The sequence below is a fragment of the Opisthocomus hoazin genome, chromosome 14 (assembly GCF_030867145.1).
Source record: "Opisthocomus hoazin isolate bOpiHoa1 chromosome 14, bOpiHoa1.hap1, whole genome shotgun sequence".
Taxonomy (NCBI): domain Eukaryota; kingdom Metazoa; phylum Chordata; class Aves; order Opisthocomiformes; family Opisthocomidae; genus Opisthocomus; species Opisthocomus hoazin.
The window spans coordinates 23,374,269-23,400,991 of NC_134427.1; the positions used below are offsets into that span (position 1 = coordinate 23,374,269).

The following is a 26,723-nucleotide window of genomic DNA, read 5'->3' on the forward strand; positions in this document are numbered from 1 at the left end:
ACACGTGGGCACTGCTCAACGTGGTCGGTGCGCTCCAGACCACCCTTGGGTTTCCACCGTGTGTGCCCAGGGCAGAGCAGGGACCCTACCCCAGGATGGCAGGACCCCGTCCCCCTACAGACCCACGTCCCGCTGCTGTGGCCACGAAGCTGTGGTCATCCGTGAACAGCAGCAGCCAAGACAAAGCCAAAATAGACACTGGGGGCTCTGCTCGTGCTCCATCTTGGGGGGGTTGGCTGCGTGCGAGAGGATCCAGACCAGCCACCCTGCTCCCACCCTTCCTAACGGGGTGCTGGTGGTTGTGAGCTGGGGGAGCGGGAGCTGCAAGGAGCTGGCACGGGGGGCTGGGGGGTCCCTGGGTCAGAGCTGTCCCCTCGCGCCCCGTGTGCTGCCCACACTCCTCCTCCCCACGCTCAGGTCCCCTCGGCCACTGCAGCAGCTCCCCGGCACGGGCGCTGCCGCGTCTGCGCTTCCCCACGGCCGTGCTCGGGGAGAAACACTTCCCTCTGCGCAGCCACGGAGCCTGCCCACAGCCCCGCTCTCCCACACGCAACCTGCCCGCCCGAGGGGCTGCCTGGGAGCTCTGCGGACCCTTCTGCCCGGCTGGGGACCACCACTGAGCAGGGCTGCTCCCTGGGACCCCTGGCTGGGACCCCCATCTCCCCGGCTGCCATGGCCGAGCACAGGAAGAACACCCAGGCTGTCACGCTCACAGATGAACCCTGCGGCGCGTGGGGGGCTGAGGAAGAGTCACTGACTTCCTCCCCTGCCCCGGTGACAGCTCGGAGATGCTCGCCGGCCGCCTCACCCAACCCCGTGCCGGAGGCGTGGTGACCGCCCGGCCAAGAGCTCCCGCTCCGGCTGCTCGGCTGGCCCCAGCACCCCGAGATGTCCCCCGGCCAGCGCCGCTGCGGCCTCGGCTCCCTCCTGCTGCTCCTCGGTGAGTCTGGGCTGAGCCGGGGGTCCCGGGGGGAGGGGGAGGGCTGCGGTGGGGGGCGATGCCGGTGCGGCTTCCGGGCTGGCTGGCGGTGACGGCTCGCTGGTGGCCCCACGGACATTGTCCCCATGACACGAGCCATCAGGGACCTGTGCTGGCGTCCATCCTGGGCAGAGTCACAATGGCAGGGGCTGCTCCATCCGCCGGAGGATGGAGAGCAGGAGGGGGCTGTGCCTTTGCTTCCCCCGTTCCTATCAGGCAGAAGCACTGAGAGGTGCTTCACGCGTTGGTGGCCAGCTTGGATCCCCCACGAAGGGTCCTCCACCCCCTAAAGTCTGGGTGAGGCAGCCGCACCCAGGAAAAAAGACTTTCTCAGGGTTTAGATGTGGGCTGGAAATCACAAATTGAAGCGTGAGGGCAATCACAGCAGCTGGTCCAACCCCTGGATGGGGACAAAAATGACCTCTTGGGCTGATGGCCAGGTGCATCTCCCTGGGGGGGCACAGCCCATCACTGCAACAGCTCGGGTCCCCCGTGAAAGCCCCCCACCCAGACTCTGGGTCCGGCAGCCGCGTGTTGCTGAGCAGCAGGTCTGCGCGTGGAGCTGCAGCAAAGGGGTGCTGGGCCCAGGGCTCTCTGCCACCCACACGGCCGGGCTGGCAGAGGGGAGGGGACAGCGGCTCCGGCTCTCACGCCGCGGGGTGAAGCGTGTCCCTGACCTGCCCCTGTCTGTTCCCCGCAGGGGGAAGCCTGGGCGTCCTCGTCGAGATCCATCGGGATTCCGTCAACGGCACCGTGGGCCACTCTGTGCTCCTGCCCATCTCCTACAGATTTGACGCTGCCCCTCGCTTCCCGGTGTCAATAACCTGGAGGTTCCATGGCTCCTCGGACGTGCTCGTCACCGGCACTCTGCTGAACTGCTCCCTGGGTGCCGGGGGGGCTCCCAGTAGTTGCTTTGCAAAATGTTTCTCCAACGCGTACCGTGGCCGTGCTCAGCTCTTCCCCGAGAACGGGTCCCTGCTGCTGCAGGACCTGCAGCTCAACGACAGCAGGGTCTACGCCGTCACCTTCAGTCCACCACCCCGAACCTGGACCGTCACCCTGACCGTGCATGAGCAGCGTTTCACCCCGCGGCGTCCAGGTGAGCGTGCTCAGCGCAGCCATCTCCTCCGCAGCCCTGGACACGCGTGCCAGCAGAGCTCCTGTCCCTCCTCCCAAAGGGATGAGCTTCTGCGGTGAAGAGAGGATTCCCAGGGATGTCTTCTATGGTGCTGTAGGTCTTTTCTTCTGGCAACAGGAAACCCATCCTGTCGCACACTGCCATCTTCACCACGGCGTAAGGGTTTCCTGTGCAGCCTCCGTGCGAGAAACGCGCTCTCGCCAGCCTCGCCTTTACCCGGCGTGAGCGGCTGCAGGGGCAGAGACGGGCTGACAGACCTCAGCCCTGGGCGCGGGTCCTGTACTGGTGTAAATCCCGCACTCACTGGGAAACAGGGTGTTGGGGGTAAATCTGTAAACTTCATGGGCTAATGAAAACACCCGAAATGGTATTTCAGCCTGTGCAGGTTGTGTGTGTCGGTTCAGCTGGCAGCCCTGGGCCCTGTGGCAGGGTGGGCTCCTCCTCGGTGCCTGGCGCGTTTATCCACGCCGCCACGCAGTCCTGACAGTGTCCCTCACGCCCATCTCTCTCTGTGTTTGCTGCTTGCTCTTCCCTGGCCTGGCTTATCACTGAAGGAGGAGCTACTGGAGAGAGTCCAGAGGAGGGCTACGAGGATGAGGAGGGGACTGGAGCATCTCTCCTACGAGGAGAGGCTGAGGGAGCTGGGCTTGTTCAGCCTGGAGAAGAGAAGGCTGAGAGGGGACCTTAGAAATGCCTCTAAATATCTGCAGGGTGGAGGTCAGGAGGACGGGGCCGGACTCTTTCCAGTGGTGCCCAGCGACAGGACAAGGGGCAATGGGCACAAACTGAAGCAGAGGAAGCTCCAGCTGAACACGGGGAAGAACTTCTTCCCTCTGAGGGTGACGGAGCCCTGGCCCAGGCTGCCCAGGGAGGCTGTGGAGTCTCCTTCTCTGGAGATGTTCCAGACCCGCCTGGACGCGGTGCTGTGCAGCCTGCTCTGGGTGACCCTGCTTGGGCAGGGGGTTGGGCTGGGTGACCCACAGAGGTCCCTTCCAACCCCGACCATTCTGTGATTCTGTGATCTCTGCCACCTCCCAGGGCACCAAGCAGTGCGCTTCCTTCATCCCAACGACTCTTCCACAGCTCGGCTGCCACCCTACGTGCACTGCACATGAAATCCTCTGTCTGGCGTGGTTCCATGCGAATCGTTGCATGTAGCAGCTGAACGTCTGTGCTAGGACTGGCGAGCTCCTTCCCGACCCCCTCCGGCAGTGCCGTGAGACGTGCCCATGGCTCACGCTCTTTACGGGATAGACATCTCTCTGAGAACGTTTTCTGGGCTGACATACAAATTCCAGCCTCTGGCCGGCACGGGGTGAAGCTGTCGGCCATCTTCCCGGTGGTGCGGAGAGGGGTCCGGGTCTGGACCTGCCAAGGCAATGCCCACGGCATGGTGCGGGCAGACGCGCAGGCACTCGGCATGGGAAAGGAAACTCGTTAATATTTCAGCTGTAGGTGGGCTTTCGTGTTTCCTTTGACCTGTGTGTCCACAGTGATGCTCTCTGATCCCGAGGAGACTGCGGTGAGCAGCAGGAATGCTCTAACAAGTGCAGTGAGACCACTGCAATTACTCATTCAGAAAACCTGAAAATTTTCTTTCAAACAGCAGACACGGCGGAGCCAAACCACACCCGTTACTACGTAATTGGAATCTGTTCTTCAGTCTCCATCCTCCTGCTCCTCCTGCTCTTCTGCTGCATACGGCACCGGGGTGAGTGGGTCTCCTCCTGCTTTTCACCCTTCCTTCCAGGTTACCTCCTCCAGCTCGCATGGGCATGTTCTTGGGCGTGCAAGGTCATGGAGGGCTCGGGAGCTGCCTGGGTTCCGCTCTTCGCACCAGAAATCTTCCTTCTGTAAGGGCACCTCTCGGATGTGCCCCCTCCGTCCGGGCACGAGCGCTGCTGAATGCACTGCAGGTTCGCAGCGCAGCTTAACAGAAACACAGCACGGGGCTGCTGCAGCGGTTTTGTGGAGACCTCATGCGTTTTGGTGCTGAGGCCACAATCAAGGTACCGCAAGACACCTGGTCTGTGAAAGCTGCACAATTCCGTGGGCTCTGAAATGCATCCTCCAAGCGTGGCCGTGGCTATTCTGTCCTAGTTCCTTTAAAACTCCAGCTGGGGAGAATACCTTGGGGTGTTTCCACTTTAAAACAGGCCAACAAGGTGCGTATCTCCACAGCTTCCGTCAGCGATGTCTTCAAAACCTTCATGCCCGAGGACGCCTTTGTCAGGAGACAAATTAACTTCTTTCCAAGGTGGAGATTTCACTTGCACTTAAAGTCGTTACAGAAATCTCCATCCTAAAGGCAAAACCCACACCACACACCTCCCCTTCCCCCCCAGTGGAAGTGAGAGTGATCCTGGTCCTCCAGCGCTGGGAGAGAGGACGGTGCAGCCCATCGCTCTGTCTGCCGGATAATAAACCTCTCTTTTTTTCCTAGGTGCAGCTCTGCAGAAGAGGAGGAGAATCATCAGACAACAGCGGGTACAGGTGAGAATCTGAAAGCTCTCGGGCACGGGCAGCTGGGCAACGGCTGGCTTGAATAAGACGTGCTGAGCTGCAAGAATCGGGTGCTGGATATGAAATTAAAAAGTTAATTCATTATTTTAAGGGAAGGCTGAAACATGCCTGGCCTTTCCCCAGCTACACTGCAAGCTTCCCCTCCACTTCCCCTCCCAGTCGGACCCCAGACCAGCATGACCCTTACCTTCAGGGCTGAGCAGCCTTGGGGCAGCTTGGCCAGCAGCAGCCAGGAAAGCGGAGCACGGTTAGATGCAGAGGAATGTGTGGATAATCCTCCCGCCCTTCTTCTGGCCTCCTGAATTTGCGTCGCAGCACTTCTTCAGGGATCGGTGGAGATGGTCTAGGGACTCATCTCGCAGAGTTTTACCTGTGAAAAATACAGCGGAGAGAAAGAGGCAAAGAGACCTGTGAAGGAGAGGTGAGAGCAGGACGGCTCCAGAAGGACTCGCATGCTCCAGAAATCACGTCTTGCAGATCCTACCAGCCTACCGTTGTTTCAACACAAAGAGGGTTTCGTGATTATTTTGTTTTCCGGTGAAAGTGGCCAAGGTCAAGCGTAGGTTCCCCACCTTGCGCTCACTGCTCTGGAAATGATGGCAAAACTTCAGCAAAGGTTTTCATCCCCGCTTCCAGTGTCCATCGAGCTCTCCCACCTGCTCTCCAGGCTGTGTCTGTTTTGTCTGAGAGGTCCTTGGGCAAAGTAGATGTCACCCTGGTACAGCTGCTGGGCTGAGCCAGTTTTGCTTCCATGGGGTAGGGGAGCTGGGACCAACGTTTCCCCACCACTGTCGTGGGTAAAGCTATCCAGGCTTTAGGCAGCTCCTGCCTCTGCCAGCTCCTCGTTGTGTGCAGTCTGTAGCTCTGGACCCCTCGTGATCCCGGCACAGCCTCTGGAGAAGGTTCTCATCTTTGGTGTTTTCCTTGTACTTCTCTAGATCTCAAGCACGGAGGAGTCCCCCATGGAAAATTTTGTGGTGAGGAACATGGAAACCATCTATGCCAGAGTTGGAGACACCTTTGAACAGCCACAGCCGAAACCGACACCAGAGGCCACGTACGCATCCGTATCTTCTCCTGGTCCACGAGGACGGGACACCGGACCTTACCATCTCCTGATGTGACTGTGGGAGCTGCCTCACGCAGGAGCTGTGCAGAAGGTAGCTGTGCCTCAAGGCGAAGAGGGTGGTTTTGTCGCTGCTGATGTCGCTGCTGATGCTGCGCCCTCGGTGCCCCTCCCCAGCAGCTCCCCACGCTGCGCCCAGGCGGTGAAGGGCCTGGAGCAACAGACGACAGAACTGCACTAGCTTGCCTGGAACTGCAGCCTCTCTTGGATTTGAGGGATGAGCGAGTTTTAGCTTCTCCTTGAGATTTCCCGAGAGTACAAAGGCACCTGGTGTCAGACAAAGTTGCCGAAGGCAAATCAGCAGTTCATCCATGGGAAGCTTGCTTCCCTAGATTCCCCTAATAAGGAATAATGGAGAGCATTAAATGGATTTTAAACAAGTCCCCTGTTCACTACCAATATTCTTGTCATATTAAAAGAATATTTGAAGATCCTTTGACCCGAAAACTTGTCCTTATTTTTGTAAGTATGCCAAGTAATTGTTGAGCAGACTCTTCCTACAATGATTGTTGCTTAGTCAGCATCCCAGGGCAACAGGTTCCTCCACCGTTCTTTTGAAATGTCCCTTCGCAGCACATGGGGCTTTCCGTACAACAGATCTCCATGCTATGTCCTCAGATTGTGTGCAGGGATGGAGGAAGGCTGAGCTGTGTAGTTCCAGTTTAAAATTAAAAGGCCACGTCTACCCCAGCAGTGCCAGCATTTTCAGGCATCTTTAAAATGCAGTGAGGGCATAAATCAATTTTGTTTCCCTCTGGGTTTCATGGAAAGCCAGTTAGTATGTACCAAAACATGGGGCCCCATCACTAATAATAAATGGCTTCTGTGGAAGGACGAGACCCCTTGGCACCTCCCAACCACCGCCACTGTCAGCCCATGCAGTGATGCCTGGCTGCAGGGCAGGACCCCCCCTGGACAGAGCATGGAAGCTGCTGCTGCCTCTCTCCCTTTCCAGGTGCTCCTCTGTTCGCTGGGATGATGTTCACCAGGGATGATGCTGAAAATGGTGTTCAAAGCACCAAGCACAAGGAGTCCGGTGCTGCGCCTTCCCTCCCACCCTCTTCCCGCTAGATGGGAAGGGAAGAGCACCCAACACCTCCAGCAGCACTGGAGGCTGCCTCCAGCTCTCCTGCCTGATGTTAGTGAGGAAAAAACCTGCTTCTGGAGAGGTTCTGCAGCGGCACACGCCGCTCTTCTCCACTGCATCTCCAGCTGAGCATTAGGTAAAGAGATCTACTGCTGTGGTTAATGTGAGGCCTTAAGCAACAGGAGAGATGAAAGTACTAAGCAAGTGAAGAAGCAGCAAAGAAGTACACAGGAAATGTGTCCTTCACCTTTCAGGCTAAAGCAGGTATGGTCACTGCCCTGCTGACAGCCCTCTCGGCAGAGCTGGGGGCCTACCTCTGCCCCGCTGCTGAAGGAAACGCCATCCCTGGGGAGCATGGAAGGGCAAGGGAGGGCTGCTCAGGACACAGAGCTGGTCCTCAGCACCTGCCAGCAGCCACAGAGCTGTCGGAAGGGTCAGCAGAACAACCTCTTGGTCTCCCTCTGTGCCTGGTAAGCCACAAAATAATCTCAGGTTTGGAGCAAAATGAAGACCTAGGACAGAATTCATGCATCCTTGAATCACCCAAAAACATGACTGCCCCGTTACCAGCATCCGTGTCTCTCCCAGAGCTGCCTCTCCCTCCTGGAGAAAACAGCTCTGTCTGCTACAGAAACACCCCAGGCTGAGCCGCTGCTTCCCAGGAGGTGACAGAATCACAGAATCATTAAGGTTGGAAAAGGCCTCTAAGATCATCAACTCCAATCGTCAACCCAACACCACCACTCCAATCGTCAACCCAACACCACCATGCTTGCTAAACCTGGTGCCATGAGCCAGGAGCGAGCCCTGACCCTCTGCAGATCGGTGAGTCTGCAGTAAAGCTTTTTACCTGTTTTGGGGTGTGCACGGACTGTCCCGTATCTCCTCTACCCTTGCCTTGTCCTCTTGTGCTTTGCACAGTGGCACCCAGGTGGTCCTTCTCGTTGCCTGGTACCGAGCGGTGCCGAACGCCTGCAGAAGGAGAGGAAAACTCATTGCCTTGAAGCTGCACGCGTCGCAAGCTGCTGGCTTGCTGTGGGCTTCTGTAGGATGGACCTGCACTGCACGGAGCTGTTGGCGTGACACCAGGAGCTGTGGCACCCCTACGAAGCGGGCTGATCTCAGTTGGAGGGTTCCTTTGAGCTGCAGAAATGAGGTAAGCCTTGGCTGGCCATCTTCCCAAACAGCCTGAGCTCAGCTGGGGGAAACCTTTGACACTTCGTGTGCTGCTGACAGGCTGCTGGGAGTTCAAAAATGGGATTCGGGTGAAGCAACCAGCTGGGCGATAGCAGCTTCTCTCTTGGAATGTAATACTGCTTCAGCGATCAGTGGAAAGACAGGTATCTCTCTAATTCACAGAATCACAGAATCCCAGCATGGTCGGGGTTGGAAGGGACTTCTGGGGACCACCCAGCCCAACCCTCTGCCCAAGCAGGGTCACCCACAGCAGGCTGCACAGCACCGCGGCCAGGCGGGTCTGGAACATCTCCAGAGAAGGAGACTCCACAGCCTCCCTGGGCAGCCTGGGCCAGGGCTCCGTCACCCTCAGAGGGAAGAAGTTCTTCCTCGGGTTCAGCTGGAGCTTCCTCTGCTTCAGTTTGTGCCCATTGCCCCTTGTCCTGTCGCTGGGCACCACTGGAAAGAGTCTGGCCCCGTCCTCCTGACCCCCACCCTGCAGATATTTAGAGGCATTTCTAAGGTCCCCTCTCAGCCTTCTCTTCTCCAGGCTGAACAAGCCCAGCTCCCTCAGCCTTTCCTCGTAGAAGAGATGCTCCAGCCCCCTCATCATCCTCGCAGCCTCTCTCCAGTAGCTCCTCATTGTGCCTGAGATAGGCTGAAAACAGCAGAAAGTGAAGCTTTGCAAGAGCTTCCAGAATTTTGCTTCATCCTTCTGCTTTTCGGTGAGGCTGGGAGGCACAGAGGAAGAGAAACCAAGTACGGGTTTGACACAGGCCAACTGCTGCAGCTCTGTGCGAAAAGATATCGGCGTGCGGTGGGCCAGGCAGACAACGGGGCGCAGGCTGGGAGACCACCCCGCCACCAGCTGCTGTGCCAAACCAGCAGCTCAATTCAGTACGGATTTTATTTCAAACTTGGAAAACAGAGCTATCTAGCAAAATTTGCTTGATGGGCTGGCGTGTTTCTGTCCATTAAGCGCTTGTGGTCCAAGGCTTAGATCTGAGCAGGATGCTGGTGTGGGGTTTGATAAGCCGTGGCACGAAGGCATAACGAGGTTCTCATGGCTTGCTGATCACGCTCGGCCTCGTCAGAGCCGCTTCTGCTAACGACCCCTTTCCCAGGGGTGAAATCCGCTGTCTCTGTAGGCTTACTCCCCATCAATAACCAGCTCCAGCTTCTGAAAGACACCTCCCTGGGGCTGGAGGCATCGGCGTGGAGGGTGCGGAGCTGTGCAGCAGGGCTGGCCGCTCTCCGGCCGGATGAGCTGGCACCGGCGTGGGGAGCGAGGGAGCGGAGAGGTCCCCGTGAGCTCATCAGGAGCTGAAGGGCAATCACGGCAGCTTCCTGGAGATCTCACAGAATATCCGCAGTTTTCACTTTGCTTTAACACACCCATAGGAAGACTGAGCTCAGTTTCTTTCTAGAAACTCGCTTCCTTTTTTCCCCTCCTGTTTCAAGCTAGAACCCATGCTCAACCTTTCTCAGGTGTGATGAGGGGGAAGGCTGCCTTCTGGCTGGACTGGAGGCCCAGGGTTCGGGGTTTAACGAGAGCTTCAGCTCCTGATGCTGGAAGCGAGGTGCCGCTTGCGCTCGTTGTTCTGTCGGCCGTGCGTTGTGCATGGTGTTTGTCAACCGGGAAAACGAGGCTCTTCCGTCACGAGCCTGCCCTGGAGCTCCCAGGCTTTGGCACCTTCGCTTCAGCCCACGCATCTCTGCCAGCAGCCGCTGGTCTTCCAAAACCAAGGGGCAACGGCAGAAATTAATGGGGAAAATAAATGAAAGTGAGAGGAGGCAGGGCTGGCTACCCTGGCTCCACGCTGCTCTTCACGCTTCCCTGTTCCACCTCTTTGCTCACCCTGAGCTTCCACCACAGAGGACATTTGGTCTTCGCCCACGCTGTGCCTCCCGTCCTTGTCTCTAACCCACACCGCAGCCTCGCCAGCTGCCTCTGCCTCTTCATTTCCTTCTCTGAGCAGCTTCTTCGCAGGGCTTTGCCCACCAGACCCTTCTCCATCAGCTTTTTGAAGCTCTGAAAGGTTAGCGTGGCTTTCTTTGCAGCTGCAAATGGCTCGGTGCTTGCAGACCTCAGGCGCTCGCCGGCTGCATCTCAGACCAAGCTTCCTCCACTGGATACGTGCAGCCATGTATTTTGCAGACTTGAAGTGACACACGGGTCCTCTTGATGACCTTGCTGCTCCTTGTAATTTACTCTTCCATGTCCCAATCCATCCCAGGCCCACGTGGCTGAATATCAGCCTTTGAGACTGCTGCTGAATGGGTGGGGGACCTGATGACAAAGGACATGGCCAAGGCACCCAATGCCTGCTCCACCTCAGTATTTACCAGTAAGACCGGCCTTCAGCAATCCAGGGCCTGGAGAATGTCCAGAGCAAGGGAAATCCCTCAGTGAGAGAAGACCAGGTAAGGCAGCACGTAAGTGAACTGGACATGCATAAGCTGATGGGCCTGGAGGGGCATCCTCAAGTGCTGAGGGAGCTGGCTGACGGCATCATGAGGCCACTCTTGATGATCTTTGAAAGGCTGTGGCAACTGGGAGAGGTTTCTGAAGACTGGAGGAGAGGTCCTATCCTCAGAAAGGGTCAAGAAGGAGGACCCAGGGAACTACAGGGCAGTGAGCTGTATCTTGGTCCCTGGGCCAGATGATGGAGCAGCCAATACTGGGAACCATTTCCCAGCACACGAAGTACAAGAAGGTGAGAGAGGTGTTCCTCTCATTTAATCCTAGGCGGAGAATTTCAGGAACCCCCGTCTGCAAAGCTCTGTGCTGACACCTCCGCTGAGCACCCACATGAATACTGTTGATGGCCAGGAGCACGCTGGCCATGGCAAAGCCTTCTCCTTGCCCGGACTGCCCCAGGATGCTACTGTCCAGGTCAGCAGTTTTGCAGGCAGGACTTGTGAGCCTTTACCTATTGCCCTTGACTGCAGGGGGTGGCAGTTTGTCTTCTCCAGCCTAGGGACCGCAGAAGGGGGTGAGCAACCATCAGCTGCACCACCGTGCACATGCTTCTTCCATCCTGGGCTTGGTCCTGCTGGGAGCGGAGGGGTCTCCAGCCTCTATTTGCAACAGAGATGCTGAGGTTGACCAGAAAATGCAATATCTTTTTTCACTTGCACACTTCTGATTTCTAGCAGAGACCGACAACCGTCCCTTCGTGACTCTGGGGTTGCAGCAGCGTGGGAGTGGGACGAGAGAGGGGCCTGGGGTTGTGCCGTCAGACAGTCTGAGGTACGCGTTTGGTGTCTGCTCGTGTCTGCCTGCTGTCCTTACTTCTCTCCCACCACATTAAGCTGCGCCGGCCTGAAGCGGTGGGTGTGCAGACCCTGCCTCGCAGCTGACAGTTATGGGTTTGTGCTGCTGTATCTGAGGTTTGGTCTCTCCCAGCCCCTCAGAAGGTGCACGGTGCAGCGCAAGGGCCAGAAAGGCTTTGAAGACACTTGTGAAAGGAGTTAAGCGCTAGCAGAAACCTGCCTTGGATTTTCATTTAGTTTCTCTAAGCAGAGAATATGTTTTTAGAGTTTTCTTCCAGCAACCTGGAAGGAAATTAATGGAAGGATAAGCTTCCCTCCAGCAATCTGGATGGATTAATGGGGCCAGAGTGGCCCAACTGATGAAAATTACTCTTTGGAGCAGTTAAATGCAGAGGTGGATATGGATGACGGGGACGTGGTAGGAGCGGAGGGTGAGCAACACGCATCTACCGCAGCTCATCCTTCCTGCAAGCAAATGCCTGGAGGAGGAAAGCTTCACCCTTCGGTGTCTTTCTGAAGACCCCTTCGGGTGAACAGTCACCCCAAAGGTTGCTGTTGCACGTTGACGCATCCATTGCATCTGCCAAGGGCCACCCAAGCAATGTGCTGCTCCAGGGAGGGAACGTCGGTGAGGAAGGGACAGAGCTGCTGCTCCTTGTCACAAATGGCTTCTTCCTGCTCGCGTCTCGCGCCCGTGCCCTGGCACTGCTTTTGGTTTCTTTTAGCTTCTCGGACACCCCAAGCTCACGTAAACGGCTCGCAGAATGCAGCAGCCCTTCACCGCGATGACAAAACGCCAACGGACGTGTGACACGACCCCGCCAACACCCGGCCCTGCGAGGGGGAACCGAGCAGATGGGAACAGAGAACCCGCACTCTGCTGGGCACGGGGAGAAAGAGAAGTTCAATTAAAAATGAAAATGCACAGCTGGCCAGAAAACAACGCAGAAAAGGCAGAACCTGAGTGGGAGCAGCCTCCACTTTAATACAAAAAAACCCAAGTTTTGCTTGGCGTACAGTTTCGACTGAGCTGGTTTTAAGTTCCACTCATCTTAAAGGTCATTGTCCTTCCTGTCCAAAGACGTCTGTCCTGCCCGCTGGGGCTGCAGGTAAACGACGCCGCGGCTGCCTGGGCACCAGCCTAAGGCTACGCAGGCTGGCCGGGGTCTAGGAAACTGCCGAAATCAGCAGATGTGAGGAGATGACAGCGTGGGGAGCATCACCGCCCAGAGCAGGTGTGCAAGGTGCAGCTGGGTTTCATGGTGGCCGAGGTGGGGGAAATGAGAAACAGCTGAGCTTCTGAGACAACCCTGGGGACCTCCTGGGGAGCAGACTTGCAAGGCCAACACTTTCTGGGTAAAACCAAACTGGCAATGCCAGCCAAAGCTGACGTTGTCTGGGTAATGGTGTCAGGAGTTCGAAACTTGGGGATGGATGTAGCAAAATGAGGACCAATGGGTGAAAACTAATCGCAGGCTTTTTTATCTGGAAGGAGACAGGTGGAGAAAGAAAGGGTCAAGAAATGGGAAAAGGGATGGTAAGGTGAGCATCGGGCTGACCATGGCACCTGGGTCAGATGTGCTCTGGCAGGCAGGAGGTGGGGCTGGGGGCTTTCCCTGGCTGACGGGGAGCACGGGACGGGGCTGATGGAGCCAACGGGTATCGCCGCGTGGGTGCTCTGCACTTGGCGACATCTGCATCCACCCACGTTTCCTAACGCTTTACATGCACCTGTCCCATCCCAGCATCCATCTCGCTCTGGTTTTGGTGGTCCATGGGAGCCAGACGAGGCCAGCCACGCTCAGCAGGGCAGGAAAGCTTTCCCCAGTGCTCTGGGGCAGAGCTCAAACCTTCCCAAGTCTCCTATCCCTCTGCTCTTCAGCCTAGAGCATGGAACTCGGTCCTCAGCTGGTCCCCTGATCCCAGGACAGTCTCTCCCTTAAACTGAAATTCTCTTTGCAGAAAGCTTGTGGGACATGGATGATCCCAGTCCACATCTGCCTCGGTGGAGGAAAAAGATACTCGCAGTGGGACAAGTGTTTCGGAGCCCCTGACCACCACCAGAAACAGGCTTGAGGATGAGTTCAACCTCCGCCCTGCTCAGGGAGCTGGGCTCTGCTCCCAAGGGCAGGACAGAAGATGATGGAGACCCACAGAGGTCCTTTCCAACCCCTAACATTCTGTGATTCTGTAAGAAAGGGACAGGGACAGATCTTCTGGCCTCAGGGCATGGAGATGATCCGGGACATCCCTTGTAATTTATATTGCTGCCAGACCTGAAATAGGAAACATCTCCTGGAAGTGGAGTCAGGCGGGTTGTTCTCCCTGGTTTGGCCTGGCAATCAAGCTCAGTGTTTCTTGCAAGGAGGTCATTGCTGGGGTGCATGGCAGCTCTGCCCGTGTGCCCCTGTGGGGCTGCAGTTCAGCCCCTTTGGGGTTCCCCCTGCCCTGCCCTGGCAGAAAGGCCACCCGGGGTCTGAGCACCGGTAGCCGCTGCGCCCAGCCGCAGCGCAGAGATCCATCGGGCAGCTCTGCCCGCTCGTGGCATCAGCGAGCACGGGGTGAGAGCCAAGAGCTGCCGCCCATCACCGGGAAACCTCCGGGAAGGGTCCCCCGGCAGAGGGGCAGGAGGAGGCAGCAAGGAAGGGGAGCAGCGATCGGCAGGAAGACGGTGACGCTGGAGCCAGTCCAGGCTGGGACTATCCACGGCACTGCCCGCACCGGCGTCGGAAACCCGGTCCTTCAGGCTGCGAAAGCTCCTCACACGGTACAGCCCGACCTGTTCTTCTCGTTGCAGCTTTACAGTGGCTATTTAAAAAGCGTGGCAATTTTTGAGCCGTTTTTCCTTGGCAGATGCCGACGTGCCGTCCCGCGGAGCTGCTGGGGACCAGCTGCGTGCTCCTCGCAGGTAAACTGTCCCCAGGGTGGGCGAGGTGCCGATGCCATCCCATGGGCTGTGGGACGGGTCCTTGCCTGTTGCAAACCCACGGAGAATCCGAGGCTTCGGTGAAGCTTTGCAATTGTGCATGGGGATCTCTGGTCCTTATGGGTTGGACTTTTTAGATGGGGCAAAATGCTGAACCCAAAAGGGACGGGTGTCTCTGCTTCCCTGTCCAGAGACAGAGGAGGTCGAAGCAGCTCAAGGGCCAGGCAAAGGCTAAAAGTCTGCTGCCGACAGATTTATACCGGGGCTGATATATGTAATAACACAAAATTTATTGCAGCTATAGTCGTGTGAGCAATCTCACTGTGGTCCTTCTATACGCATTGGCTGCTCAGAAGGACAAATATACAAAGATTTTCAGGGTGAGCATCTAAAATAGAAAAGAAACCCCTTACAGTACACCCAGATTTTCAGATGCCACGGTGTTAGTGAGCTCCGAGTGTCTGCAGGATGAGCTTTGGATACCACAGCTGTAAAAGGTGCCTGTGACAAAGTATTTTCTCTTACTTTCCGCTACTGGTACCGCGTGTTCTGTATAAATAGTGTTTTTTTAGAGCAAAGGGATTTTCAGTCAAAAGATTGTTTCTTCTCCCTGCACATCTTACAGTCTTGGGGGGCATGCAGGCACAAAAATAAAAACCGGTAGCTGCTTCTCCAGGTTATGAGAGTGAGGAAGGAAAACCCTCAGGTGAGCTCGATGTACCTGGCTTGGTAACACCTACTGCCTTTCCCACCTGTGCTGCAAAATTGCGAAGAGAAATCGCCGGTGGGAGCATAAGGAGCAACGTTCAGGCTTGTTTGCAGAGACGGCAGGCGGCGGTGTAAATGCACGCCAACATCTGCTTATCGGGGCAGGAACCGAGGCACGGCGCAGAGCGGAGCAAACACAGTCCGCGCAGCATCCTGCCTCCGAGCAGCCCTCGCCTCGCTGCCGGGGCCACCGCCGCTGCAAGCCTGTTTTCGTGACATCTCTCTTCTTGCGGTTGCTCGGTGGTCGGGGTCTGGGGACAGGCTGGGATCACTGCCGCCGGTCTCGGCGAGTCTCCGCTCCCGTGCAATGGCCAGACTGACAGCTTCGGCGAGGAGAGGAGGACTTTTAGCAGAAATCCCGGTGCCTCCTTCAGAGCGGCCTCTCAGGAGCACTAGGAATGTCACTGGCAATTAACCACTGGGTAGATAAATACTCTTATCTCCTCTGCCTAGGTCTGGCCTCTTGCTTTAAACTCTTTAACCTCACCTTTTTTATTTTTAAAGAATCCACTTTGCAAGATAGGACTGTGGTTGTGATTTCTGCCTGGCTTTCCTAGAAAGCTCTGTATTTTTGGGGCTTGGAGCTGTGACCTACCCACAGCGGCTCCTCTTGAAGTCCTCAAGCACCCGTTAGAGCCCGAATCGTGACAAGCCCAGAAACAGCCGTGTGTTTTGGGGAGCTGCTGCGTCCCGCTCTCCTGGCAGCGTGTGTGGACACTTTCATCCCCAGACAGCACCAGGAACTGGGAACGAGCCATGGAAATTCGGTCAGGATTAGAAAGTCCCTTCTGGGCACATACTGGGAGGAAACTGCACCCAAGCACACACAAAACTCAGGGAGGAGAAGCTCACGGCCCCACAGCCAGGAACCTCCAAGCACCCTGTGCTGTGTTGAGGCACCCGTGTCTGCTCCGGCTGGGATGTCTCCCTCCCTGGCAGCACGACGGGCAATGGCTTTGTGAGAGGCTGTGACCAAGCAGTCCAGGACGTGTGTGTCCATGGCACGGGGGGTACCAAAGCCTCTCCCAAGCCGTTGCGAGTTGCTCCATCTCCCTGGCTTGTCTTCCCCTGCCATCTAGGGCTGCTGGTGCCTTTGCAACAGGCTGCAGGAGCAGTGGGACCCCTCGAGAGAAAAGCCGTCGCCGTGGGCTCCTCGGTGCTGCTTCCCGGGCCAGATAACGTCACGCAGATCTCCTCCACGCGGTGGGAGTACCTGAACGGCACCAGCTCCTGCACCATCCTGCAGCACTACCGGGGCTCTCGCAACCCGGCCATCCACGAGCCCTACGCAGGACGAGCCGCTTTCCATCCATCCAACGGATCTCTCCTGCTGGAGGACGTCCAGGAAAGCGACAGTGGCATCTACAAAGTGACCATCAACGTGGGAGACGGGGAGAGCCTGAAAATCCTGCTGGAAGTCCTCAGTAAGTGCTGGGAGGAGCGGGGTGAGGGGTGCAAGCAGACCAGTGCCGTTATTTCACTGTATATGGACCATCAGCCAGACAAAGAGATTTGGAGAAGGGAATTGAGCTACATCTAATGGGCCAGCCATGAGTTTGTTTGAACCCGCAATGCATGGAGACATCACCAGGGAGGCTTTGGGAAGAGGCTGCCAACCTGTCCCAGTGGAGAAGATCTGGTTGTGCAGCCCACGGAGACCTCCTGGGGTGCCTGGATGTGACAGAGGGCTGGGCTCCGTCCTGGAAAGGCAATTTTATCCCTGCTTTTCTACTCCCAGGGGAGAGATGGAGGGGACGGGTGGGACGCCGGGTACCTGCTGCCACCTGCGGACAGCACCTCCAGCACCTTTCTCGAGGGGGACCTGGCAGGGTCGATGGAACGAAGCCCAGCAGGACGGGCTTTGTGGAGTAGTCACAAAAAGTCTCCCCCTCAGACCATATCGTCTGTCAGGCTGTTTGCAATTTGCAGGCGCCAGCCGCTACCGCAGAGATAAGAACACACTTTAAGTAACCTAGAAACTTGCCCGCAACATCGCTCTCAGCAATTCCCTTAATTGGCTCTGGCGTGATCCTCTCTCTGCTGTAATAATGTCGCTGCCGTAATGCTACCACAGCCCTTCACCACCCAGTTCTCCTTTCCACCGCACACAAATCTCAACGGGATCTGCATCCTTTTCCTCTTCTTTCTCATTTCCTGACATATTTTTAAATGCCCTGTATTTACCCAAATGCAATAAAAGCTAGGGAACAGAAGCCCGGACCCAGAAAGCAGCACAGCCCTGTGCAGCACAGGACTTTCCAAGGGAAAGGTCCCCGCTATTGCACTGCTGCGGCCTCAGGGATGCTGCAGTGACGACTGCATCCCAGATCCCCACTGCTGATGCTCCACGTCGTGTCTGAGAGAAGTGCCGGTGTTTCTGTCCCCTCTCCAGAGCCCGTGTCTCGCCCTCAGCTCTGGAGCAGGGCCCTCGTGGCCCAGGCCACCGGCGAGGTGCTCTGTGACGTGGCGGAGGGCAGGGTGGACACCATCACCTGGAAGAAAGATGGGCAGCCCCTTCCCCCAGGCAGAAGTTTCAACCTCTCCAACAGCCTCAGCGTTCTGTACCTGAGGTCGGCGAAGAAGTCGGACTGCGGCTCCTACTCCTGCAACGCCAGCAACGCGATAAGCTGGCAAGAAGCCTCCCTGAACGTCAGCATTGCAGGTGATCATTGCTGGGGTTTCACCTCCGACCACTCTTCCTGCTCTCCACCCTTCCCTGGGGATCCTTGGGTGGTTTCCCATCCCTCTGCCTCCATCCCCCAAGCTCTGGCCGCCCTCCCGGGAGCTTGTGGCCCACGGGAGCACCCCATCCTAGGATGCTCAGCTGCAGTTCCCAGTCTCTGATCCCCCCAAGGCACAGTCCTTGGCAGGATGGGCGGCGGGAGGTTGGCTGCTCTCTCTTGGAGAAGGTCCCAAGTGATAGCCCTTGGCCAAGGTGATGGCGAGCTGGACACACGCAGGGCGGTGGTGGACAGCAGACATCCCAGGCTGGGCATTTCATGGACCACAGACTGCAGCAGAGAGCGTTGCTTTGGCCAGCAGCTGGAAGATCAATGGAAACTGTCCTGGTGATGGAGGAGCCCCAAGGCCCACCAGAACTGTCCAAGCCAGCCCTGCCGCTGGGCTGACTCCTGCCTCCTCGGGACTTTATTTTCCAGGTCTCTCCCCTCCCTTGCAGGACGTGCTGAGGGTTGCTGTGGTTGCTGTGGTCTTTGCTGCTGTCTCGGGATGGGGATTAATTTTTCCCGTCTGCCAGTCTGACAAACTGAGAATAAGTGAGTCTGCAGCTGGGGGGCAGCCGAACCCTCACTTCCCTTGTCTGGAGGGGGGGAGCGAGCAGCGTTGCCGTGGGAAGAGCTGGCAACCAGCTAATTTAGTCCAGCTGTCTAAACAGCCTGTCTTTACGTCATCTGGCCGGCCTTTGTAAGAGCAGAGAAAACATTCCATGGCAAATTTTCCTACTGGTGGAAACCAGCTTTACTCTGTTTTCAGGCTAGGTCACATCCTGGCACTTCCCAGACATTTTCTTCTAGAGGGCTGAGGTGACTAATGGACACTATTATAGAAAAATATGTTTCTCTGGAGCATTTTTTTTTAATTACAAGGCTCTCTTTTTAACAGAGTACGTTTAATACACTGTACGAGGTGGGGGGGGAGGCACAGAGCCCTTGCCAGCCACCCATGCTAAGGAGCGGGTCAGACCCACGGGGCCCTGGCCAGGGATGTCCCACAGCATCCCGGGTGGGGATGGGCTGCGTCCCGCCCCGAGGAAGGGCTGGGGGCTGGCACGGGACATCCCGGGGGGGTCACAGCAGTCACCTCGCGCTGCTCTGGGTGTCTAGGAGGGGAGCTGTGGAGGTGGCTCAGCGCCTACACCTGCGGGCTGGTGTGCATCGCCTCTGTCCTGGCAGGCACCGCCGGGGTCCTCTGGATGCGAGAAGAAGGTACGAGGGGGCTGCGGGGGGCCTCGGGGTGGCAGGCGGTGCCGTGCAGACCCCGCTCCCTTCCCCTGCACGGGTTGCAGCATGGAAGAGCAATCCTCGCTCTGCAAAGCATTACGGGGTGACGACCTCACGGGAGATGAGGAGTCTCGAGGGGGTTGGAGAGGAAGGCTGTGCCCCGGAGAGGGAGGGTCACGCAGCCAAACGTGCAGGGATGGACCCAACCACGTGTCTTCCCCATGTGTCATCTCAGCTAGTCGCAGGGGGCTGGACCACCGCGTGGGTTGCACACCCACCCATAAAATTAATATAGTTACTCCCCTTCACCCAGCGCCCTTGCCCAGAGTTCACTGCAGAAGGGCAGATAAAATGATCAGAGCATCATAGAATCCTAGAATGGTTCGAGTTGGAGGGGACCTTTCAAGGCCACCTACTCCAACCGCCCTGCAGTGAGCAGGGGCATCTACCACTAGACCAGGTTTCTCAGACCCACATCCAACCCGACCTGGACCGTTTCTAGAGATGGGGCCTCCACTGCCTCTCTGGGCAACTCAGTCCAGTGTTTCACCGCGACCAAGGGATGGAGAGGCTGCTTGCAAGGACAGGCTGAAAAGGCTGGGAGTCAGGAGAGGCTGGGAAAGGGACATGATGGAGGGTTACAAAACGATGAAGGCAGTAGACAAATGCAAGTACTGGTACTCTGCCTTGTCATGTTTTCTTTCAGGCCCTTCTATTGCAACCATACTGCCAGAGATCGCGCTTACATACGTGATTGTGATAACCTTCCTGGTCTCCGCCAACGTGACCTTCCAGCCTACAAAGTTCATCCAACTCAAAAGCAAAACTGGTGAGCTGTTCTACCAAGGGTAGAAGGGAGGGAGATAAAACTGGTCTATGGAGTTTTTATTTTGCCCAAGATCACAGAATCACGGAATGGTCGGGGTTGGAAGGGACCTCTGTGGGTCACCCAGCCCAACCCCCTGCCCAAGCAGGGTCACCCAGAGCAGGCTGCACAGCACCGCGGCCAGGCGGGGCTGGAATATCTCCAGAGAAGGAGACTCCCCAGCCTCCCTGGGCAGCCTGGGCCAGGGCTCCGTCACCCTCAGAGGGAAGAAGTTCTTCCTCGGGTTCAGCTGGAGCTTCCTCTGCTTCAGTTTGTGCCCGTTGCCCCTTGTCCTGTCGCTGGGCACCACTGGAAAGAGTCTGGCCCCGTCCTCCTGACCCCCACCCTGCAGATATTTAAAGGCATTTCTAAGGTCCCCTCTCAGCCTTCTCTTCTCCAGGCTGAACAAGCCCAGCTCCCTCAGCCTCTCCTCGCAGGGGAGATGCTCCCGTCCCCTCATCATCCTTGTAGCCCTCCGCTGGGCTCTCTCCAGTAGCTCCTCGTCTTTCTTGAACTGGGGAGCCCAGACCGCATCCTTGACTTTCTTAAATGAAAATTGTATTTCTATTTTTGTGCTAACTCCGGCTGGTGGATTCTGCACCAGACCACGGGTGAGGGCAGACCCCTGTCCACACCTCATAACACGCATTAACATCATTTTGCTGTCTTTCCCTCGGCCAGCACAGCGCATGATGGGCTACGCTGCGCCCGGAGGAGTGGTTTTGGTGGTGCTGATGACCAGCGTCCTCATAAAGTACATCTACCGTCGTCACGGTGAGCGGGGCTGCTCCAGGGACCACCCCAGGGATTTGTCACACCGGGCCTAAAACTGGTCCACGATATGTAATCCTGATATCCCTTCAACTCGGCCATTCGGAGTTAGACCTGCTCCGAAAAAAACACAACAAATTGGGGTTTTCAAGGAAGTGAAGTCTCTGCAGAAGCAAAACTCATTTTCAGCCTCCCCCCTTTTTTTCGCCCTTTTGGCGTGTGTGTGTTTTCACGGTGGCAATTCGCCTTTTTCTCCCTTCTCTCCTTCCACTTCCAACGGCGTTTCGCACCGACGCCTGGTTCGTCTGAGCGCAGAAGAAGGATGCACAGAGTTCGTGGACGTGACCGCCCTCGCCGTCAGCACGGCGGCCGTGTCGGCCCTCCCGCTCCTCGCCATCTTCCTCTGCTGTGAGTCTCCCTGCTCCTCCGCTTCCCTGCCCCTCCGAGCGCCTGGCGCGTAGCGAGTTGGTTTCCCTCTGCCCCACGCGATCAAGCAGCCATACGCATCACTTTTAGAAATTATTTGTTTGGCTGTTGTGAGGACTCCAAGACCTCTCCTCTGACCGTTCCCCTTCCCCGGTGAGACCCAGCCAGGCTCCCCAAGTGCGACATCCCGCGCCGTGCGTCCGGTGCCTCTCGGTCGCTTTCTCCCGACGCCTGGGAACAGACTTTTCTTTCTGCAGATCACACGACTCAGGGACGGCCGAAGGAGTGTGACTCCAGCTCTGGGGGCAAGGAGAGGTAGATCTTCTATTGCCTTTTTCCGTGTAAATTCATGCCGTCCCGAAGGGAAAAGAGCAGGATATGCAGACTATCCTGTGCTTTCTTTTAAGTCCTGGACCCCAAGAAAGACACAGCCCAGCGCTGCCCTCCCAGCCCCTGGTTTCCCCCTGGGCTCAGAGCAGGTAGCTCCGCTGGAGCCAAGCCCTTGAGCACCTGCGCAGATCTCCCCGCAGACCTCTGCCTTACGGCCTCAGCCCAAGGTTTTCAGCCTGAATTCCTGCTGGCTTCGTCCCAGCGCTTTGGATTTCAGCTGTGCTGGGGGGTGCGTTTGGGCTGCGGGAAAGCCCCCAGGGCACCGCAACCTGATGGGCCTCAGTCAGCTTCTCTTTGCACCGGCCAAAACCATCCCGAGACACCAAGGAACGAGTGTCATCACACTCACAGCTGTTCGCAGGGTCTTGTTGCGTCTTCGGGCCACAGAATCATAGAATCATCAAGGTTAGGGAAGAGCTCTAAGATCATCAAGTCCAACCATCAGCCCGTCACCACCATGCCCACCACCATGGAAGGGTGGGTGCGGAGAGAGCCCACTACAGCCCTTGCATGGGGGGGGTCTGGATGGGCGCCCAGAGTCCCCCAGCTCCGGCGACGCTCAGCACATCTCTCCTCCTCTTCCTCCCAGGTCCTTTGAAATGTCTCAGCCCCACAGCAAGGATGTGGTTTCCACCCATTAGAGCTCGGCGGGGGAGCTTCTCACCTGGCTGAGTCACCCTGACCTTTCTCCCGGGTTTAACAGGTTCAGGGCTCTCGGTTTCAAAACCTGTAATAAAAGGCAATGAAACGAACTCATTTCTGCCCTTTTCTTTTTTTCTTTTAACACAGAACTGGGGGAGGCCAAATGCCTGTTTTTCCCTTCCTTTCTCTTTAAGACCAGACCCTCCAGCAGATGAGCACCTTCAGCAATAACCGCAGGAGCCTCTCTCACCAGTTTATCACAATAACGAGGTCACATCTTTTTTTAAATGTCTGTGGGTAACCCAATGTGCCCACCCCACCCTTTCCCGCTGCCACGCTTGGCCTCTCATGCCCTGGTGCAGAAGATTTCAGGGCATGATTTTTGGGGGGGGTGTCAAGTCCTCTTCCCCTGAATCCACAGGTCCACGTGCTACCTGTCCCCGTTAGCAAGGGCCAGCATCCCTGGGGGACCACCAGCATCCCTGGGGGAGGTCTCGCTGTGTCTGCTTTGCAGGCAACCGGATCCTCATTAGCTTTGTTTTTACTTTTTTTGGCCTTCCTCCTCGTTTTTTCCTGCCCGAGCAGGCAGCGTCACATCCGTGTCTCAGCCCCCCCTTCCCTGCGCAGAGAAACGCCAGCTCCGGGGCCCCTGGTATCCAGAACGCTGGGGGGGGTGGAAATCCTGCTTCCTTCAGCAGGAGCTGAGCGTCCTGCGGAGCCCGCTCCAACCAAGCTGACCGAGGAGGAGCACGCAGCTGAAGCTCAGCGAGGTGGAGACGTAGGAAAAATCTGCATTAAAATCCAGAGCAGGGGTTCGGACCCTGAGCACCCTGTGAGCCGTGGCTGGGTTTAGCCGTTGGGATACAGGGAAACCACAGCTTGTAGAGTAATCTTGGGTTGAGTGTTCCAAGGCGAGCAAGTTTGAGGGGTGCAAAACTGCGAGGCCACGGAGGTCGTTACGGCGTCGGTATCAGCTAATGGCACAAAGCAAGGCAGGCAGGGGAGACAACGGAGCTCCCGGACCCAGCAAGCATCTCGGATAAACTGTCCTCGTCCCATCGGGACGCCAACATGGATCCAGCTCCCGCCCGGCACCCGTGAGCAGCCTGCTCTGCTGCACCGGAGATCGCAGCTGTGCTAGAGGTAAGAAGTTAAAAATTCACCCATTTCTATGCCTTTTTAAAGTTTCTTTTTCAGTTCCACCCCCCCGATCCCCCAGAGTATTCCTGCAGTTCCGCATGAGGGAAACCTCACGGTTGGCCCAAGGGGGAGCAAAGGCAAATGGAGCGATGGTTACTGCCGCCTGTAAAGGGAATTATTCTCCCTCTTACCAGCGCGGTGTCACGAGAATCTCTGGTTAATAACGGGCGGAAAGCAGCTGCGCCAGGGGGCAGGGGCCATGTTTATACACCTCCGAGCCTTGCGTCCTGCTGTTGCCCTGGTTAGCAGGGACTAGGAATTATTTATCAACTTTGTTTGCTTAGTCCTTGTCAGCAGAGTCACTGGCTTTTCTGCGATGCCATTAAGATTAAAGAAAAAAGTGGCTCATTTAATCTAGCAGGCTAAACTAGGCGTGCTGAGGAGGGTGCCTGGTTGCTCAGGAGTGTGGGCAGATGGCTTTCGAGTGCTGACAGGGATGGAGAGTCCATGGCCTCTCCAGGCAACCTGTGCCAGCTCTCGGTCACCCCGCAGTAAGGCAGCGTTTTCTTCTGTTCGGACCGAATCTCCTCTTTAACACGTGCCCGTCGCCTCCCGGCCTGCCAGCGGGCACCACTGAACAGTCTTCGTTACAACCCCCTTTAGATATCTACCCCTTGGTGAGCCCCCTCAAGCCTCCTCTGCTCCAGGTGGAGCAGCCCCAGCTCTCCCAGCCGCTCCTCGGATGAGAGGTGTCTCAGTACCTGAACCACTTTGTGGCCCTTGACTGGGCTCTCTCCAGTAAGCCCATACCCTTCCTGTACTGGGGAGCCCAGAACCGGAACCAGCACTCCAGACAGGGACTCACCAGTGCCAAGCAGAGGAGAGGGGTGACGTCCCTCCACCTGCGGTGACCCTCCTGATGTACCCCAGGACACTGTTGGCCACCCAAGCACGCTGCAGGCTCATGGTCACGCGGGTGTCCCCAAGACCCCCCAGGCTTTGCAGAGCTGCTCCCCAGCCCTGGGGGTCCTGGTGCCTGGGGCTGTCCCTCCCCAGGGGCAGGATTCGGCATGTCCTCTGGCTGAACTGCCCACGGTCCCTCTCAGCCCAGGTCTGCAGGCTGTTGAGGTCCCTCTGGATGGCAGCACCACCCTTGGGTGCGCCAGCGGCTCCTCTCAGCTTTGCAACACTGGCAAACCGGCTGAGGTTGGGCTCCGTCCCAGCACCCAGGGTGCTAATGGAGGTGTCAAAAAGGACTGGCCGCACTGCCGAGGCCCAAGAGGCACCGCCAGCACCAGCCCTCCAACACTCGGCTGCTCAGCCGGTTTCCAACCCACCTCACCAACCACTTCTCCGCCCCGGGCTTGGTCGGCTTCTTTACGAGGATGCAGTGAGAGCCGGTGATGAAGGACCAGCTTGGCAAGCGCTGTGGTGGTGAGTAGAAGGCGGCACTCGGCGAGGAGCCGGAGGTCCCCAGGGTGTAGGGATGGGCTGGAGAGGTCTCCGAGACCCGAAACGTCTCCCGTGCGGTGGAAAGCCGAAGGTGCGGGACCCTGCGGGGTGGGTGCGCGGGGCAGAGGAGCATCGGGGTGCGTGGGGGCCCCGCGGGCGAGCCACGGGCGAGGGGCAGCCGGGGGCCGGCTCGGGGCTGCTGCCAGGGTCTCCCGTTGCGGGGCGAGCGGGGGCAGAGCCGCGGGGGGTGGCGGGGACGGAGGCGGCTTCGGCTGACGCTGACCCCGGGCCGCCCCGAAGGGACCCCCGGGGAGCCCCCCTGCACCCGGCCGGGGCCGCCCCGACGGGACCCCCGCGGAGCCCCCCCCCCCCGCCCCGGGGACGGCCCTCCCGGTAGCACCCGCCCACGGGCTGCCGCTCGCCCGCCTCCCCGTCCGTCTGTCTGTCCGTCCGTCCGTCCATCCGCCGCGGTGAGTGGCGGGGTCCCCGCGGACCCGGCTCCGGGCTGCAGCCTGCAGGGCTGAAGCGATGGGGCTGGGGGGCTGGAGTGGCGGGGCTGGGGGCTGGTGGGTCTGGGGGCTGAAGTGATGGGGCTGGAGCAATGGGGCTGGGGGCTGGAGCGGTGGGGCTGGACGCCAGAGTAATGGGGCTGGGCAGCACCAGAGTGGTGGGGCTGGGGGCTGGAGCAGTGGGAATGGGGTCGCAGTGATGGGGTGGGGGCTGGAGCGGTGGGGATGGGGCCGCAGTGATGGGGTGGGGGCTGGAGCGGTGGGGATGGGGCTGCAGTGATGGGTCAGGGGGCTGGAGCAGTGGGGATGGGGCTGCAGTGATGGGTCAGGGGGCTGGAGTGGTGGGGTTGGGGCTGGAGCGGTGGGACTGGAGGCTGGAGCGGTGGGGTTGGGCACCAGAGTGATGGGGCTGGGAGCTGGACTGATGGGAACAGGTACCAGGTCGATGGGGTTGTGTACCGGAGCGGTGGAGATGGCTGCTGGAGCAATGGGGACGGAGGGATGAGGTAGGGGCTGCGGGAATCCCACCCCCCCCCCCCCATGCTTCCCTGCAGGGCACAGGCACTTTCCCCTGCCAGGACCTGGGCTGCGCTCCCCAGCCCTCCCCTCCTACCCAGCCCCAGAAATACTAAATAAATACTCACAGGGAGGCAGGTTCGTCGTAAGTCCTCACGGGGCTGATTATGTAGCTCCAAAGCAACCCACCTCTCCCCCCATCCCTGCCCTGGTGATCTGCATGCGTCCGCTGAGCTCGGCTCAAGCACCTGCAGCCTCGCCACGGTGCTGGTGTGTCTGCTCGCCCCGCTTCCCCTGCCGCCGAGCCCCATCCCCCCACGCCATCGGCACCGCAGGAGCTGGCCGCCCTGTCGGCAGCGGGCTGGGGGCTGGCTGAAGCCCCCTCGCACGTGGAGGAGCTCATCGTGGCACTTGCGGTTGGATCTGGTGGCCTTTGGCACACGCGGTTTGGGCTACTTGGTCCCAGGAGCCTTGGCTGAGGTCCGTCCGTCTGTCCTGGCCGCAGGACGCGAAGAGCGTTGGGCAAGGGCAGGGTCAAGTTGCAAAAGTCCCTGAATTAACTCGTCACTTGCTGGTGAGGACAGGGGGTCCCTGGTTTGTGTGGAGCTGGCGCTGGGTGTTCTGGGGGATGACAGGGTGACCATGAGCCAGCAGCGTGCCCTGGCTGCCAAGAAGGCCAATGGGATCCTGGGGTGCATCACAAGGAGTGTGGGCAGCAGGGCAAGGGAGGTTCTCCTCCCCCTCTGCTCTGCCCTGGTGAGGCCCCATCTGCAGTGCTGTGTCCAGTGCTGGGCTCCCCACTTCAAGAAAGATGAGGAGCTGCTGGAGAGAGCCCAGTGGAGGGCTACGAGGATGGTGAGGGGACTGGAGCATCTCTCCTGCGAGGAGAGGCTGAGGGAGCTGGGCTTATTCAGCCTGGAGAAGAGAAGGCTGAGAGGGGACCTTAGAAATGCCGACAAATATCTGCAGGGTGGTGGTCAGGAGGACGGGACCAGACTCTTTCCAGTGGTGCCCAGTGACAGGACAAGGGCCAACGGGCACAAACTGAAGCAGA

The 26,723-nt window shown here is 58.1% G+C and overlaps 2 protein-coding genes across 5 annotated transcripts; both read left to right on the forward strand.

Moving 5' to 3' along the window:
- Nucleotides 1-465: 465 nt before the first annotated feature.
- Nucleotides 466-5,909, forward strand: LOC142363101 (uncharacterized). 4 transcript variants are annotated; one of them, XM_075435391.1, is made up of 5 exons: nt 466-940; nt 1,768-2,078; nt 3,724-3,828; nt 4,561-4,610; nt 5,579-5,909. In XM_075435391.1, the coding sequence occupies exons 1-5, from the start codon at nt 789-791 to the stop codon at nt 5,762-5,764; spliced, it is 804 nt and encodes a 267-aa protein (XP_075291506.1). In that variant the 5' UTR covers nt 466-788; the 3' UTR covers nt 5,765-5,909. The 4 variants fall into 4 exon arrangements, with proteins under 4 accessions (XP_075291506.1, XP_075291508.1, XP_075291507.1 ...); XM_075435393.1 differs by having other exon boundaries at nt 4,567-4,610; XM_075435392.1 differs by having other exon boundaries at nt 3,727-3,828.
- A 10,661-nt stretch (nt 5,910-16,570) lies between these two features.
- Nucleotides 16,571-22,079, forward strand: LOC142363094 (uncharacterized). The gene is made up of 10 exons (XM_075435275.1): nt 16,571-16,666; nt 16,738-16,901; nt 17,327-17,661; nt 18,158-18,274; nt 18,842-18,943; nt 19,665-19,787; nt 20,505-20,597; nt 20,910-21,002; nt 21,278-21,335; nt 22,000-22,079. Exons 1-10 carry the CDS (start codon nt 16,571-16,573, stop codon nt 22,049-22,051), a joined length of 1,233 nt encoding a protein of 410 aa, XP_075291390.1. The 3' UTR covers nt 22,052-22,079.
- The last annotated feature ends 4,644 nt before the right edge of the window (nt 22,080-26,723 follow it).